The 16,575-nt window shown below is 41.6% G+C and overlaps 1 protein-coding gene across 1 annotated transcript; it reads left to right on the top strand.

Annotated features, from left to right (window-relative positions):
• Nucleotides 1-5,093: 5,093 nt before the first annotated feature.
• LOC145452673 (microfibril-associated glycoprotein 4-like) lies at nt 5,094-13,902 on the top strand. The gene is made up of 7 exons (XM_080330844.1): nt 5,094-5,639; nt 5,693-5,751; nt 5,815-5,880; nt 5,977-6,073; nt 10,652-10,751; nt 13,163-13,197; nt 13,281-13,902. The coding sequence occupies exons 1-7, from the start codon at nt 5,486-5,488 to the stop codon at nt 13,604-13,606; spliced, it is 837 nt and encodes a 278-aa protein (XP_080186970.1). The 5' UTR covers nt 5,094-5,485; the 3' UTR covers nt 13,607-13,902.
• The last annotated feature ends 2,673 nt before the right edge of the window (nt 13,903-16,575 follow it).

Genomic DNA, 16,575 nt, shown 5'->3' with positions numbered 1-16,575 from the left:
GGACGAGAATCCATATACAAATCGGGTCGGAGGCGCTGCAGCACTTTACAGAATTGCTGAGCATGGAACGATTAAAACACCACAAGGTGTCATGCGAATGCTCTTTGTAGGTAGTTGGTCTGTGTATTTTTGGTATAGTCTTACTCGGCGCTTGCGTAATCTCTACCACGAAATCATAACGCATGCTACTAAGGATAACCTGATGATTGATTCGTGGCATGGGAACGATTCTTAGTTCGCGTACATTTTGTAAAATAATCATTTGAATAAAAAACAATGAATAAAACATTTGTTACCGCACTTCAAGTCACGCCACCGGCAAACCTCTCGCGGCACCTACGTTAAAAATCATTGTTTACGGGAAATTCATGTGGCCATCATGAACGTTGAAAAACGCTACTGTGACGTCATATTGATAACAAGTCGCTTGCGGCCCTTGCCCCACCACCCGATATTGTCACGAGCCGCCACTGCAAAATATGCACACTCAATTCCGAGTTTTACGGGAAAATGGACCAAAAAGTAGTTATTCACAGAAGTGAAATTGCCATAGTGAGAAACCGGTATTTGCAGGTTGCATGAAGAATATAATTGTTACACAAAAATAAAATTCAAATATCTTGGACGCACTCCCAATTTCGCTTATGACTTAACAGAACCTCTGCATTCGGAGAAACCCGACTCGCGATATAATAGTAATGAACCCGCTTCATATATCTCTCGTATTCCTCATAACTAGGGTTGTGTTTAAAACAAAAATCAATTTAAAACACACATGTTTAAAACATGGCCCTTGTTTAAAACATGTTTTTTATTGTTTTATTTGTTTTTTTCTACCCATGATATCCTAATGATGACGAATGCCTTCTAAAATGACGATACAGTGATTACTGCGACTGCACGGCATGGAATGCTCGAAGAAAATTCTTGTATTAAACGAATATTTTATTGAAAAAAAAATTACTGAGTGACTTCCACGGCACATTGAGTAGCATAGAGCTACAACTGCTTTACTTTTACGACATCATCGTCAATATTGTCCATAAATAAGTCATCCTGCATCATGGACGGAGTTATGAAATCGTCCCGCCCTTCAAGTCGACAGAATATACCATTTACCAGGGTTGTAACCAAGTCACAAGGCTCCGAGTCACAAGTCAATCTCACTTTTATATTTTTGACTCGAGTCAAGTCGAGTCATTTTCAATTCCACCGAGTCAAGTCCGAGTCCAAGTCTGCGAACAGAGGATCGAGTCCGAGTCATGGTATTATGACTCGAGTCCGAGTCCAAGTCATTGTGTTGACTGCTCAGTTTCCATTTAAAGTCTTCCTAAACCCACTTTTTAAACTCTGTTTGGTGATATTGAATGGTTCGCATTTATAATATATCAATTTTCCTCACTTTTAGCAGTTTCTGCTCGCATTTTCAAGCACCAGTACCAACAAACAAACTCCCAATAGTGTGTTGGCTTCGAAATTACAATGAAATGTCGGTCTTGGCCGTCTGAATCTCGAGTCAATGACTTGCTTCGAGTCATGCGCAATGACTCGAGTCCAAGTCGAGTCAATGCACAGATTGACTCGAGTCGAGTCGAGTCATTTCCGTATTTTGAGAAAATGACTCGAGTCGAGTCGAGTCATCCGAAAATCGTGACTCGAGTCGAGTCATGACTCGAGTCATTACAACCCTGCCATTTACACGACTCAAAAGAGTCGTAGGGTGTGTATCATCATCGTCAGTTCCGCTGCTTACTTCCTCGGCTTCGCTGATTTCATCGATAACCTTCTCAGATTCTTCTTCCTCCGCAAGTATTCTATTAAACTTCCTTAATAAGTTTTTCGATTTCTGACAGTCAGACTCTCCAAGCGAATGGTGACTTTTATTCTTCAGAATCATTTCTAGTCTTCCGCAACTTAGCATATGTCTTGACTTGGTAACGGTGGCAGCTGCTGCTGACCATAGTCGTTCACACGAGGCCACGTGCGGTGAGCATGGTAGTAAGGTCTTGGCTAACATATAAATGCCCGGTGCATCCTCATGTACGTCACTCCAAAAGATCATGGGATTTGCTGTAATGCAGGGTGCCCAAACTGAGCTATCTCCATGAAAGACACCTGTTTTCATATCATAGGCCATCCATTGCTTGACAAATTCGTGAGAAGTCGATCGCAAAGGATACAAATCATTGAATAGTTGAAGCGCAAGGTCTCTTATCTTTCGCCTCCCTGACCGATTTAAGCCGCATTCCCGCTCTTGGATCCAAAATCCACGACACGAATTGGTGTGGCTCAATGTAATTGGCTGTAATTGGCATTCCTACCATATTGTATGCGTCGACGATTTTGTGTGCAAATCGTCCGAGGGTTCATGCTATATGATTTTTGAAAATACCATGACAGGTTACGATATAATTATAAAACTTTTGGAAAAAAAACACAATTTTGTTTTTTTCTAATTGGCAATTGTTTAAAACAATGTTTAAAACATGTTTTAAACTAAGTGTTTTAAACAACCGTTTGTTTTAAATGCAACCCTACTCATAACGCATACACATTGGACGTATATCGTCCTTAAAAAGCTACTCTTTTCGCAGTTTATATTACCGTATTTAACCAGCCATAATCTCAATTTTGGCTAATTCCATTGTTCGCTAATAAAGGTGTTGCCAGAGTAGAGCCCTATGATCCGTTATAATGTAATATATCATTATTGTGTAGGCTTAATAATTGAGTATTCAAGCAAAAAACAAGGGTATGGAATTTCAATCATTCGAATGGTCCGGCCCGCGAGCGATCAGATAGTTTGAATCCGGCCCGCGACGCAATTTGAGTTTGACACCCCTGGTGTAGTGGTTACGATAAGCGACCAGCACGCAGACGAACCGCGTTCGATTCCCGTCGGAGGTTTATCTGGGCTCCTCTTCCCCTGCCGTTGCCGTTCTTACGGCGACAAAAAAAAAGCCCAGAAAAAAGATCCGACGAAAGAAAGCACTCACTATGAATGGAAAAGAACTAGTAGAAAGGGCCGCGGTTTCAAAGAGATCAACATCGAAAAAGAAAAAGAACTGTGACATCGGGCACTCTAGGCCGAGGTGGATGTTAGAGTAAAGGATCGCTACTGATGCGTGTCGTTCTACATCCTCCTTCTGTTCATGACATCGTATTGTGTCTTATCGCATTGTACATTGTGTGTTCAGATCAAAAATATAACCCAACCATGTTATGTTATGTTATCCTGAAAATGTGGTTTAGCCTACTCTTGTGAATTCACGTCTGGCACGAAAAAATCACATTATTAAATATATGAATAAAATTCTTGTTGTAGGCTACTTGCCATTGTCAAAATAATTAGTTATACATACCATGCGAGAGTACAAATGCATCATGACATCGTAACAGCTGTCGCTATAATTTTGCAGCTAGCGGACATTTGACGTGCCACAGATTGATCTGATATCAGCATTGGAACAGTGCAGCCTAATCCGGGTTTCAGGCTGTATTGATCGTCATGTCATGCGCAAAGTCACCAGTGGTAGATTTACCTTCGAATCTTGGAACAGATCAAACTGACAGCTTGAATATAATGATTATTGTGCAATTAATATTAGAAAAGTCCAATCGCTGAAGAATTCATTGGTGTTGCAACTGTGGAGCATACCACTATACTTTACTCGCCACCTAATTGGCGATAATAACATGGGTAAAGAGACCCAAGATGACGCAGGAAGTAACTATATAGCACTGAGCTATATAGCCATATAGCTATACATCAAGGGGATAACAACCGGTAACAGAATGCCAATTGTTGCCATACTGACCTGCCTAGAGAGCTAAATACATAGCCTATACGCTACGTAAAGTAAAAGCCACGACGACTTTTTTATGTATAACTATATTCCAACAGTTTCATAGTTCGCTGCGTCGGTGATTGTACCAATAAGTCACGGCGTTCCGAGTCACAAAGTCTTTCTCTGATTGGGACGTTGGACCCGACTCAACTCATTTTTATTTTATCACCCATTCAGTCCGAGTGACCTGTGGTGTACGCCAGTCCCCAAGGCTCAGTACTTGGACCGGTCCTCTTCACCTTATATGTCAACGACATTTTTGAAACTTCCTCCTTGAAAAACAACTGTTCGCTAATGATACTGATACCTCCTCTCTTACGCATCTTCGACGGTAGAGCTGGATGCCCTATGACTTGTGACCAAATGCCCAAAGTGCATGAGTGGACGGCCCAAAATAACATTTCGGTGATTCGGTGTTCTTCTAAACATAGAAGAAATGCGGAAACTAGAAATCGCTAAGTTTATGTATCAGTTCCACTGCGGTCATTGCCCCGAATATTTCAATGACTTCTTTACCTCGGAATCAAAAGCGCACTAGTAGCCTACAACACGCGCGCGTCCACGTCATCCAAATATCATATGATCGACCGAAAATATCATCGCTGTATCAAATATGCCGGACCTGACGTGTGGAACGGTATCTCGCCGGCCATTCGACAGTCGATGCGAGCATGTCCTGTCCACATTCAAGTCGAAATACAAGCTATTTGCTACTAAATATAAATACAAGTCCATCGTCAAGATGATCGGGCAACGACCTGATCTATCGATATCGCCTTCCATGACATGCCACCCCATTTTCTGTCGCTTATTACTTTTTTCTATACCATCTTCTTTTTTCATTCAGTGTGCATGCCTCCTCTTTACATCGCCTAGGCCAAGGTGGGTGTCTGACTCCAAGACTACTTCACGTCGTTTCGACACTCCTATCTTTCATTGTATTGCACTTTTTGTGGTGTATTGAACTGATTAAAAAATTGCTAATAAACCGAACAGTTCGAGAAATTCTACAAAAGATCGCGTCCAAGTCCAAACCACAATTTTCAGTCACGAATCATTAACGGTTCGTGTTTTACCACCATAAACAGGTGATGTGACGCAATAGCTAAATCTTCCACCGCATGGTAACTTTTGAAAGTAGTGTGATAGTGAATTTCGATGAGTATAGTTCATATTTTTGGAGTAGTTTAGAGCGAATTTGAAGTTCTCAAGTATAAAAACAAAAGATATGTGGCAGTTAAATATTGTCGTATCTCGCGGGCCGCGTGTTTGAGACTCCTCTACTAGGCCGTCGGCTCCCAGACTGAAGGCATGTGATGACTCACGTTAGGACCGGAATATTCATATATTGCGTTAGAAAGTCGGACTTCCCATGCTTGCGTCAAAACATCAGATCTGATGCTTCATCGAGTGACCTTCATGTTGTACGCTCTGTTCCACGTATTTCATATCACGATGTCAAATGAGCTGACTTCTTTAAAATCACAGTCAGCGCAGGAACACAGCATATCGTGATTGCGCAGCGCAGCAGGTATTGCAATAGATGAAAAGTTGATTCTTGATTGTGTATAGGCCTATAGCAAAAGGGGATTCGTAATAAATTGGTCCACACGCAACTAAGAAAGGCATTTGCGTGCATGTGTGGCTCGGTTGAAGTTGCATGGTTGCATTCTATTCTGCACCTTTCTATTGCCACCACCATCGATATAGGAAGTTTAATTCTGGAAATGTCGCTCAAGAACTGGATTCTTTTGATGTTCGTAATCGCGATGACATACCCGCGTTCGTCAGGTACGAAGAGTTCGTGTTCAATTTTGAATCGCATTGAAATTTCTCTCTTTCAGTACAATTTTGCATGCGACGATACGTTGATGGTAAATGGATCTCAAAGGGGAATTGCCGGGTTGGTATACCAGTAGTTTTACGTCGCCTCTAAACTCCCCATTCTATGTACGTTCCATAAAAGGGTCCCGAAATTATGTCGGAGATAATGAAAGAACTTCAACTCAGAACAGATGAAAAGAAATGGACTGTGAGTATAAGAATTTGAAATCTTTCAAAGACAACCTCTAACGCGTAGTCGGAGAAGAGAATTCATGAGATTTTTGTTTGCCGAATTCCGTTGCAGGTTTTCCAGCGAAGAATGAACGGAGACGTGAATTTCTACCGTGGTTGGAATGATTACGTGAACGGATTCGGGAACAGTGAAGGAGATTTCTGGCTCGGTAGGAAAGTTTTAAATTTGACTTGATTCATTCGATTTGTCGAATTGTGTCGATCTTAACTTGGTTTTCGTATGAGTAGGCCTAATTAAGCTCATTGTGTTATGTATGGATAATATTTTCTTCGTCATATGTAGGCTGTCGCGTGTTTGTCAACTTTTTTCGGAATGGTGCACCCTTTATTAACGTTTTCTCAATAGAAAGGCAGTACAGTGTACACATAAACCTTATCCTCGCAATACAGCGAATCTGTAGTGATACTAATCGGAATAATGATGAGCATGGCTGCAAGGTATATAGGGCAGTGGTTCTTAAACTGGCGGGTGCCCCTCTCTTGGAAGCGTAGTGCATTTGAAGAGGGGGCGCGAAGCCGCCTGAGAGTAATGAAGTTTCTTGAACTCGAAATGAGTTTATTATCTGCCAAAACTCCCAAGTTTAAACGACGGCAAGTATCCTAATGATACTACGATTTTAAATGTCATAGTTGCGTCCTACCATCCATACACAGACGTTAGATTGCGACTGATATAGGATCCACCGATCAAAATAAATCTCTGAATTAGGAGTCACTGCGCAAGTGAATGCGTAGGTGTTAGCGCATGCTTTTATGGTCTGTTTGTCTAGCATCTGTGGAGAGCGCGTAGTAAGACACAACGTTATAAAGAAATAAAATATTTCCTTATAAGGTCATACCATATTCTATGTGCAACATGCCTTTTGGATCATGGCAATGAGGATTTAAATCGAAGTGACTTAAAACGGGGTCGCGCCATTGGTTTTTGATTTAGCTTATGGTCAGGTACCCTTGAGCTAAGCCCATAAGTCAGGTAATAGAAGGTGTTAGACACCAAGAATATGTATCCGCTACGTGCTGCTATTGCACATGATTAGGCTATTGTTGACTAATTATTCAACTTTTTTCAACATTTTCAATTCAAAATCCCCACTCCACAGTGATGTGCGGTGAGGTTCATGGTTGGTGAAACACTGACCTTTCTGAGACAGATTTACAAATATATAAATCCAAAATGGCAGCTGATTCAATTGGGAGCTTGTTTCTTATCACATTAGCACTCTTCGCACGCAGGCTACGAAAGAATAAGTTACTATCCTATATACCAGGGGTGGGCAAACTACGGCCCGTCGGCCGCATGCGGCCCGCAACACCGTTCTGTGCGGCCCGCAAGAGTATAAAGAAACTTGTTAAAAATATTGATAAAAAGTGTACTAAAAATCGAATTAATGCAGGGACTTGATCAAACTTTTTCTTAGTATATTTCACCATGATAATTCTAGGGCAGTGGTTCGCAAACTGGGGGGCGCACCCCCCTTGAGGGAATGAAAGCATCTGAAGGGGGGCGCGAAGCTGAGCCCAACTGAAATTAATTTTTGCGCTCCGCGCGATTCTTATCCACTTCATAATTATTGCTCTGTATTTAGTATGAATTTCATATTTAAAATTCTCTCATCCACAGTCGTAACCTTCCATGCCATCAAACTATCCGTAAGGTTTGCTAGCATCCTGGTTGCGTTTTGTGATATGACGCTAAGGGTGGCGCGAAATCTTTCATCATATCATAAGGGGGGGGGGGGGGGGGGGTCGAGTCTTTAAAAGTTTCAGAGCCACTGTTCTGAGGTAAATATTGCCTATGTTTTTTTTATGTTTAATGTAGGCCCACGCAGTTTGAAAAGTTCAACTGCTAAACATCACTGAAATCCTAAATAAGATAGACATAATTCCGATCACGAGTGTGATTTCAGATTGTTAATTATTTGAGTGATATGCTTATAAACACGATTCGCGCGTGTCTTAAGTAGATTCGTTCTCTGTGTGCGTAGAATTAGGGCATTTATGTTTTATCTACACATACGGTAGAAGCGTGTTTGAAGCTAACATTGTTATGAACTTATGATGCTGTCAGCATTATGATGTCCTGGAACTTAACCAAGAGTGGAATTAGTAAATCTATGAACAGATCGCTGCTCACAGATACAAATTTCAATTCTGTTCTAAGAATCGGGACAACCGACTTTCAACTCTACAAATTGGTTTTTGAGGTCCCCAGCCTATGAAATCTCGCCACTGTTTCTGGCGCGTGTACGATATCATCAAAGCAATGTTTGGTTTGTTTTAAATAAGCATATTTATTATCTCCATGTCCTCACTATATAATCAAATACCAATGTTGCGTTTTGGTATATAATCCCGCAGTTTTATCTAGTGCGGCCCACGAATGGATTCAGATGTTAAATGCGGCCCGCGAGCTCAAAAGTTTGCCCACCCCTGCAATATGCATATTCACAATTGAAGGTATAGGTATAGGCTACGGATGGGAAATACACAACAGATATGTATGGAAATGTATTTGCTCTGCACTACAAGAGAGAGAGAGAGAGAGAGTCTTTATTTTCATCCAACCAAAATACATAACAAACGGCAGTGATGGTGGTACAGAAAATATGCAAGCACAATGCACATGCACAGTATTCGGCAATACTATACACGTTGGCCGTCGCAACTACACGATCGATACTATGTATATAGCCTACTACACCGTCGCACTGGCGTAGCAGCATGTGCTGCCGCCCCTGGCTATCGCTTGAAGTGCCGCCCCCCTAAGTAGACCGCATCAAATTTCGACATATATTCATGTTCAAGCAATCTTGTCAACGTTGATAAGGCCAAAATAATAAAGACAATAAATTGCGAACGACAGTATTGTGCAAATAGAAAATCAATAGCCGCCTCAAACAAAATCAGCGATAACCCTCAAATTCAAGTTTTTGAACGTAGTCTCTTTCTGTAGACAGAATGGATGGAGCTGATAGCCGATCATCATTCATGGTAGAACGTAAATAAGACTTAATCAGTTTGAGCTTTGAGAAGCTCCTCACACAGCTCGCAATTGAAACACCAATGGTCAGATAAAGTTTCTGACACGAACACGAGCCTAAATATCATGTCGAATCAAGTAGCTTTGCATTACCTAACCTCTGTAAAACATCAAACGCTGTTGCACTACGATCAAACGTGGTTTCACTGCTCCGCACCAGCCTCTTGACCCTTTTAAAATCTCAAGTTGAACAACTTCATATGATCATAACTTAATTTGTGAACGTCCTAGAGGCCTCATATTGCTTTGCACAAAAAGCTAGCAATCTTCTGATATATATGATCTCTAATTTGAAGGTATACGCCAGCCATAAGGCATGACAATATTCGCAGTTAACTCCAAAAAGTCCACCTCGTCGTCATAAGTGCTTCTAAAAGCGCTGGTGAATAAATTGTGACTTTCGCTTTGCAGCAGCGCGTGGGAATTCAAAAATCCAAAATTTTATTTCGCTTGCGGCCCTGGAACCCCCACAATCAGCCTCGAATTTTTCAATGTTATGGAGGTTGGCATTGGGACACAACAATATGCCTTTTGGACCTTTTTCTCTTGAGCTACTCTCTCGTTTCGCCAGACAGCATTGTTGCGTCATGAGCTGCTCTCTCGTTTCGCCAGACAGCATTGTTGCGTCCCAATGCCAATCTCCATAACAATGAAAAATTCGAGGCTGATTGTGGGAGTTCCAGGGCGGAATAAAATTTATATTTCCGTCATCAGTGCAGAGTCAGCTTTCGATTGGTACCCGTTTTACCAAATTTAATTCTCGCCAAGCCGGTCAAAAATGACCGTAAAATTGCCTGTAGTCAAATGGAAATTGTGACGTGATACAATTTCACTGAGCCGTGAGATTTGCTTGAGTCGACACCATATAGGACACTATGGTGTAATCGTGATGCGTACGGCTTATTGATCGGTAGGTCGTGGGTTCGATCCCCGGCCGGGTCAGACCAAAGACTCGAAATCTGGTATCAGCGGTTATCCCGCTAGGCGCTCAGCAATCACCGAGGAGAAAAAAAACGGGGGTGCAGACTAGATGACCTTGCTATGAAGTCGGTATCGCATCTCCGTCGTCCAAACAGCTCGGTTGTGCAGGCGGAAAAGAAAAGAATACCATCTCTCTCTCTCTCTCTCTCTCTCTCACTGTGTAGCCTCATTTTGCCGCCCCATTGGAGCCTGCCGTCCCTGGCGCAGAGCCAGAACCACCAGGTGGCTGCTACGCCACTGCTGACCGTCGGTGTGCAAAGTCGACAGCGCATTATATAACTGCGCTGGGATTATCGGATTGTTAGCTAACAGTAATTACTAATTACCTATTTAAACTCCGACTTTTGAATCAAATCTGATCGTAGTTCAATGAGTTCACTGGCCAAGCAGCCTAAGCTCGGCTGTCCATTTGTAAACGGCTGCACGATGCACAAGAAAATAGGCCATGTAATTTTACTGCAGGACATCGAAATGCTCATGTTACCTGCCACCTCTGATGCGTACAAGTCATCGGCCTATTGCATTGCGGTGACTGGGTAGTGGGTACACCGCATGAACGCGGTACAACCTTCAAAAATTATGGCACACACCCGACGGTGTAGAATACTCCCGGTTGAAAAGCACTGGTTTATAACATTTTCGCCTGACAATGTATAGCTCGATTCAAAACCAACGTCTTCTTCTATGATTTCCCGTTTGTATTCAGGACTCGAGGAATTGCATGAAAGAACAAAGGAAGACAATATGGAATTGGAAATCCACATGATCACGAAAGACACAGGAACTCATTTGGTTGCTAAATACAGGCAAGCTTAGCTCAGTTGTGCTCGTGACCCACTATATTTTTTTCTAAATATTACGTGGCCCACCAGCAGGGAATAAGGGAAGGATCCTTATCTTTGTGACATCATCATAATAACAAGTAAGGATTGAAGTGTTGCATTGAATCTGAATGAGAACATCAGCGATGATACTACCGTTACTATATTTCAAAATCCGAAAAAGCGGACACTTTCTTCCATTAGATACAATAAGAGGGAAATTTGGGGAAATATGGTCATGGTCATAATCAATGTTCCCTCTAATTTTTCACGAGTCTGCGCAAACACGACAACTTACTGCGCAGGCCCTTGGACAACAGTGCGCAACCATGCCCCCCATAGGGTGATAAAACTAACTTGTGGGGGATCCAGACCCCTAGAGCTCTACGCTTTTTTTCTGGTTCTTATCATCTACATTGGGTGCTCTGTTAGTGGTTGTGTCGCCTAAACGCGCAATGCGCAAAAAATTTATGTAACTCATTATTGAATCGGTCAATATGATCGGGAATTCTATATATATTGATATCAATTTTTATCGTCTCTCTGCTCACATAATCAGATTTACCGGTAGAGCTCATCGAGTGAGGTGTGCTGGAATAGATAGGCCCTATAAATAATAATAAAACATCTTCGGGCGTACCCGTTGGTATAATGAATTCGTTAAATGATGCTATTTCGTGACCTCCTATCTGCTGTCAAAAGATATTGAAATCGCCCAAACGTACTAAACTAAAAGACGTACACGATTTCAAATTGGTATTTCTTTACTGGCAAATAATGTACCCTCGATATGGCATTTGTCGTGTTGTGGGACTCTAATCGCCAGGACAGGAACATTCGGCACCAGCCATTTAGGCGTCCATGGACAATTAAACATATATGTATATATATCGTAGTTTTCGGTCAGCACAAGGACAGTCCTTTTCGGCCAAGGTTTCCTCACTGCTGCTCGTTCTGGCGCACTTCTCGGAGTCGCATATATTACATAGCCTATAACTTCATCTGTCTCGGCGCGTCGTGGTGCGGTAATGGCCGACGCCCAATTGCCCATTTCTATAAATCATGCGTATTTTTTGTTGGGAAAGGGTACCCAATATTCAAGATAGTTGACAATACTAAATCGCGTGTAGCGCGAAAAAATTATTTAAAAAAATCCAAAAAAATACACCATGATTTATGTTAATTCACGAAATAATTTTGGGCCCACTCCGAGCTCGGACCCTCCAATTGGGGGGTTTGGGGTGCGGAAGTTACGGTCCTGAGTAAATCTCACGCAATGTTCATGCCACGCGGAGAAGACGAATCGTTAGTTTCTCGCAGATTAACTTCGAGCTAGCCCATTGTTATTATTATTTATAACTTTTTTAAACCATGTTATTTCGCCATTCCTAGAAAATAATGCGCATTGAAATGATATCAGTATCGCTCACGCGTACAAGGCCATACTAAAAAAATCTCTTTCGTGAGGCGCACGTTATTGCGAATTCTCATTTCTTCGCGGAGCGCAATATTTACCTTTGCGGACCGCACTTGTAAAGCGGTTTCAGACTTCAGTAATAACACCATTTTCCCTACAATTTTTCACGAGTCTGTGCGCCTGCGTGGTCCATTGGACAACAGTGCCCAACGACTAAAAAAACATCACTTCAGATTTTTTGTGCGCAGCTTAGATTTTCTGTGCGCAGAGACCGTTTCAGTACTGCGCATTTGCGCACGTACGCAGCTTAGAGGGAACATTGGTCATAATGCTGATCGCCCGGCAGGATGACTAATAAGTAAAGGTCAACTTTACGCGTCGCTATCTTAAATCCGGATTCCACGGAAAGTTGCCGTCCGGTTCTTTAGTCAACCTCCACGGCACTTTCAGATAAAGCCGATTATCAAGTGTACTTTCTGGAGAGTTGACCTTTATTGTTGTCCCTGTATTTTAGCCTTTAAAAACAAAACTTTCAAGACAAAATGAGAGGACGGATTGCGAAAAAAGAGGACATTTGGGCGTCCTCAAAGAACATTTTAGTTTTATTAAAAAAAAAGACATCTGGTATAGCCTATACCTAGATTATATGATGTAACAATGAGATTCAATTAATAATAATAATAATAATAATAAGGAAGGCGTTGAATTCACCACTGGAATAACATTATATTAGTGAATCACAGCATCATTTCTGTAATTTCGATTCTTCATTTTCAATCATCTCTACCTCTGCTCTGTAACCCTTGCCAATTCTTCATCTTCTGTAATCTGACTTAGACTCCATGTATTGCATAGGAATAACAATTTGACTGCATTACTGAAATTTAAAAAAAATTACTCCAATCTCGCCATTTTCCTTTGGGTGCAGGTTGCTCCCCGAATTATGTGTGTATTTACCAGTTTCTTACTGTGAATAAAGATTAATAAAAATAACGATGAGATTCAAGGTGAGTCGTATGTCATCTTCTCAAGGATCGCGAACCCTCCCTATTTGCTGGCACATTTTTTTCCTGCAATTTCATAACATTCACGCCAAGTCTTGTTATCCAGCAATTTCCGCATCGGACCCGGTTCCGACAACTACAGACTGAACGTATCCGGATTCTCCGGTAATGCAACCCACGATGGTCTCGCATCTCACAACAATAGACCATTCTCAACGAGAGACGCAGATAATGATGGTTTGCCAGCAGGGAATTGCGCTGCTGACCGCGAAGGAGGCTGGTGGTATCGCGAGTGCGCCCTCAGCAATCTAAATGGAAACTTCAACAAAACAGGCGCCAAGGGAATTTGGTGGTGGGAGGGTTCCTCTCGCAGAATCCACCTGCGGTACTCAGAAATGAAGTTTCGCAGAATATTCTGAAATGATGGATAGACTTCCAACTCGCGACGCCTGAAAAAGTACTGGAAATCGATTTTTTTTATTACTGTTGTCAGGGTTGTAATGACTCGAGTCGAAATATTTCGTTGTCTAGACTTAAGTCACTTTGTGTTGTGATTCGACTTGCACTCGGGTCATGGCGCATGAGTCGACCAAGTCATGACTCAAATCTTACCATATGACTTGATTCAAGTATCGTGTATCAGGACTGTTACTTGAAAATAGGCCCAGAAACTGTCTTTTATCTTTTTTAATAAAGATGTTAAGAGTGAGAATAATGTGTATATTATGATTGCGAGGCCTTCGATCGGTATCAGTATCAGTTTATTTAATATTTTCATCATTTCAACACACCACAAGACTGCAAAAAATGAAAAGATAGGAAGCTGTCGAAGCGACTTGGAGTAGTCTTTGAAATCAGACACCCAGCTGGGCCTCTGGGCGATAAATAAGAGACATGCGCACTGAATGAAAAGTATAGCAGACAAGGTAAAAGACAAATGACAAAATGAGGTGGCATGTGGCGGAAGGCGAGATAGATCGTGGTCCGGCAGTCTTGAGGGCTGACATAGTATTCGAAAAAGTGAATTGGACCTGATTTGATCTCGATAATGAACAATGACATAGACTTGACTCGGTATTGAGTTGAAAATGACTCGACTTGACTCGAGTCAAAACTATATAAAATTAAAATCGACCCGTGACTTAGAATCTTGTGACTTGATTACAACGGTGAGCCTACCCTACCCGATTTGACGGCCATGCTCATTAGGTCTGGAAATGACTAGCCTACATTTGACTACTTCAAAGATCTGAAACCTCGCATCCAGTTTGTTCGTTCTGTATGTTTTGCTCAATGCGTCAATTTACTTTTTCCCGCCGTTTTAAATTTCGATTTCCCGTCTCAACTTGTCCCAGTTGGGGTCAAGTGTTTTAGGATTGACCTCGTAATCTGATATGACCGCATGACGCCATAAAGTTGTGTACTCGAATTATTCTCTTCCTCCCGCAACCTTATTGTAGGATAATTCTCTGTACATGTGGCTACTTCATCCTTAAGTTCGGAAATCATCCGGGATCATTTCGTCAAATATAATATATTTCTACAATTTGCATAGTGGTATACTTTCATTCTGTATAAGTTGGATATCATTAATTATTGTAAAATTATCTGTATACACCAGTGGTTCCCAACCTTTTCCGGCGGCAGGGCCAAATTTAGAATTTCAGAGTACGGTCGGGGCCGCACGAATACCAGGGCAATGAAAGAAACCCAAAATAGTCACCAAAATATGAAAATTGGCATTGTTCCGATCATTCGCTTGTCGCCATTGGTCATTGTGTGGCCGCGCTCCCGTTGTTCAGAACAATTAACCTTTGTTGGCTATTTCGGAGTAGTTTTATTGCCCTGGCGAGATTTCAATTCGTATTTTTGGAATCAGTGCGATACTTGGTTTCGATAAACACTGACATATCAAATTATTCGGACGCTTTGGTCGCGAGCTATAGGACTACCAATTATGCCGCTTTTTGTCGGCTAAGCAGAACGCATCTCGGAGTAGCCTATTCAATCGTGAGTCACTTGTTGTACATTTATCCGTAAATTAGTTATCAATACCCACGGCAGTAGTAGTATAGATCGCTCTGGGGGTGGCAGGGGTTCTTATGGGTGCACCCGACCGGTGCCGCGAAAACTCGTCCTGAACCGGTGACCCTTTTGACCCCCCCTTCCACCCGACCGGTGCCTTATGAGTATAGGGATCACTCGACCGGTGCCGCGAAAACTCGTCTTGAACCGGTGACCCTTTTCGGTATATGCATCTCTCGCGCGGTGTTGAATATGTATCAAGTAAATAGTCATGTGAATGAACCTTTGTTAATGTGTATATCGTAAATTATTATATATGATATCGTAGTTCAGTCGTGACAAATGACCGATCGTGTTCTAAGTCTTTCGTCGCTATTGATTCCTACGTAACCTGAATAATACTTCAGATCGGATTATTCACACCTTGTATACCGCTGTTTCGCACCTACAGAATAGTCTGCTGTTCACAGTCGCAACAAGAATCACAAGTATACACATTTATACATTCATTCATTACTGTCAAATCAAACTCTTCACAAAAGCACGCACAATCGTATCATTAACTTTTTTTTACCATCACCCAAAATAATTCAAGTATTCCTTGGCTGAAAATCCTTGAGTCCTTATTATCAAAAATATTATGGTGCGGTGTCGGAATCCATTCGCAGGGTGTACTAAAGGTAAATTCAGATAATCCACCCGCGATCGCTCGCAAGATAATACCTAAGACATAACCATCGCTCGGTACTCGCTGCTACATACATGCCGATCGTTAACAATGTAATATTTTGGTAATTAGTTTACCATAGAGCCGGCGTAGACGGTGATTCGAATACCGACAAATTTTCACTTATTTTTGGCCCAACCCTAATCCTCTGTGAAGTTGACGCTTATTCAAAAAGGTGTGAAATAATTGTAAAATCCTACGTCGGTGACGCGATAATGCATCAGACATAGCGATCTAGTTATAGTACGGTGTCGGAATCCATTCGCGAGATGTTCTATAGGTAAATTGAGATAATCCGAAGCCGAATATTTGGACTTTGACATAGTCTGGATTGAAATAAATTGACAAACAGGACTACCATCTTTCCAAGTACCATTTCGATATTATACACACATTGATTTGAAACAAGTAATGAAACATTACAACTCTATTCACGGTCTGGCTTTCCGTTTGGTAAGATGTTAAAATGTCTCTTTGACATACTCAAAAGAACTATTCATAATATTAACCGGTGTAAAAAATATAGTTTTCACTTACTTGATTATATCACTACAACTCGCAAACTTGAATTAATTCAACCTGGTTGTGTTCGTATGCTTGGTCTTTTTTATTCAATTGTAAAGGTTGTTACTATTC

The sequence above is a fragment of the Botryllus schlosseri genome, chromosome 12, assembly GCF_051294905.1.
Source record: "Botryllus schlosseri isolate E-star chromosome 12, Bs_hap1, whole genome shotgun sequence".
NCBI classification, from domain to species: domain Eukaryota; kingdom Metazoa; phylum Chordata; class Ascidiacea; order Stolidobranchia; family Styelidae; genus Botryllus; species Botryllus schlosseri.
The sequence above is the reverse complement of the archived record's forward strand: the minus strand, read 5'-3'. Positions and strand labels throughout refer to the sequence as shown.

Coding starts and splice junctions, on each gene's coding strand:
- LOC145452673 (XM_080330844.1), top strand. CDS start 5,486: ATGTGTGGCTCGGTTGAAGTTGCATGGTTGCATTCTATTCTGCACCTT. Junction 5,752..5,814: donor TCTCAAAGGGGAATTGCCGG/GTTGGTATACCA, acceptor GTTCCATAAAAG/GGTCCCGAAATTATGTCGGA. Junction 6,074..10,651: donor TGAAGGAGATTTCTGGCTCG/GTAGGAAAGTTT, acceptor GTTTGTATTCAG/GACTCGAGGAATTGCATGAA.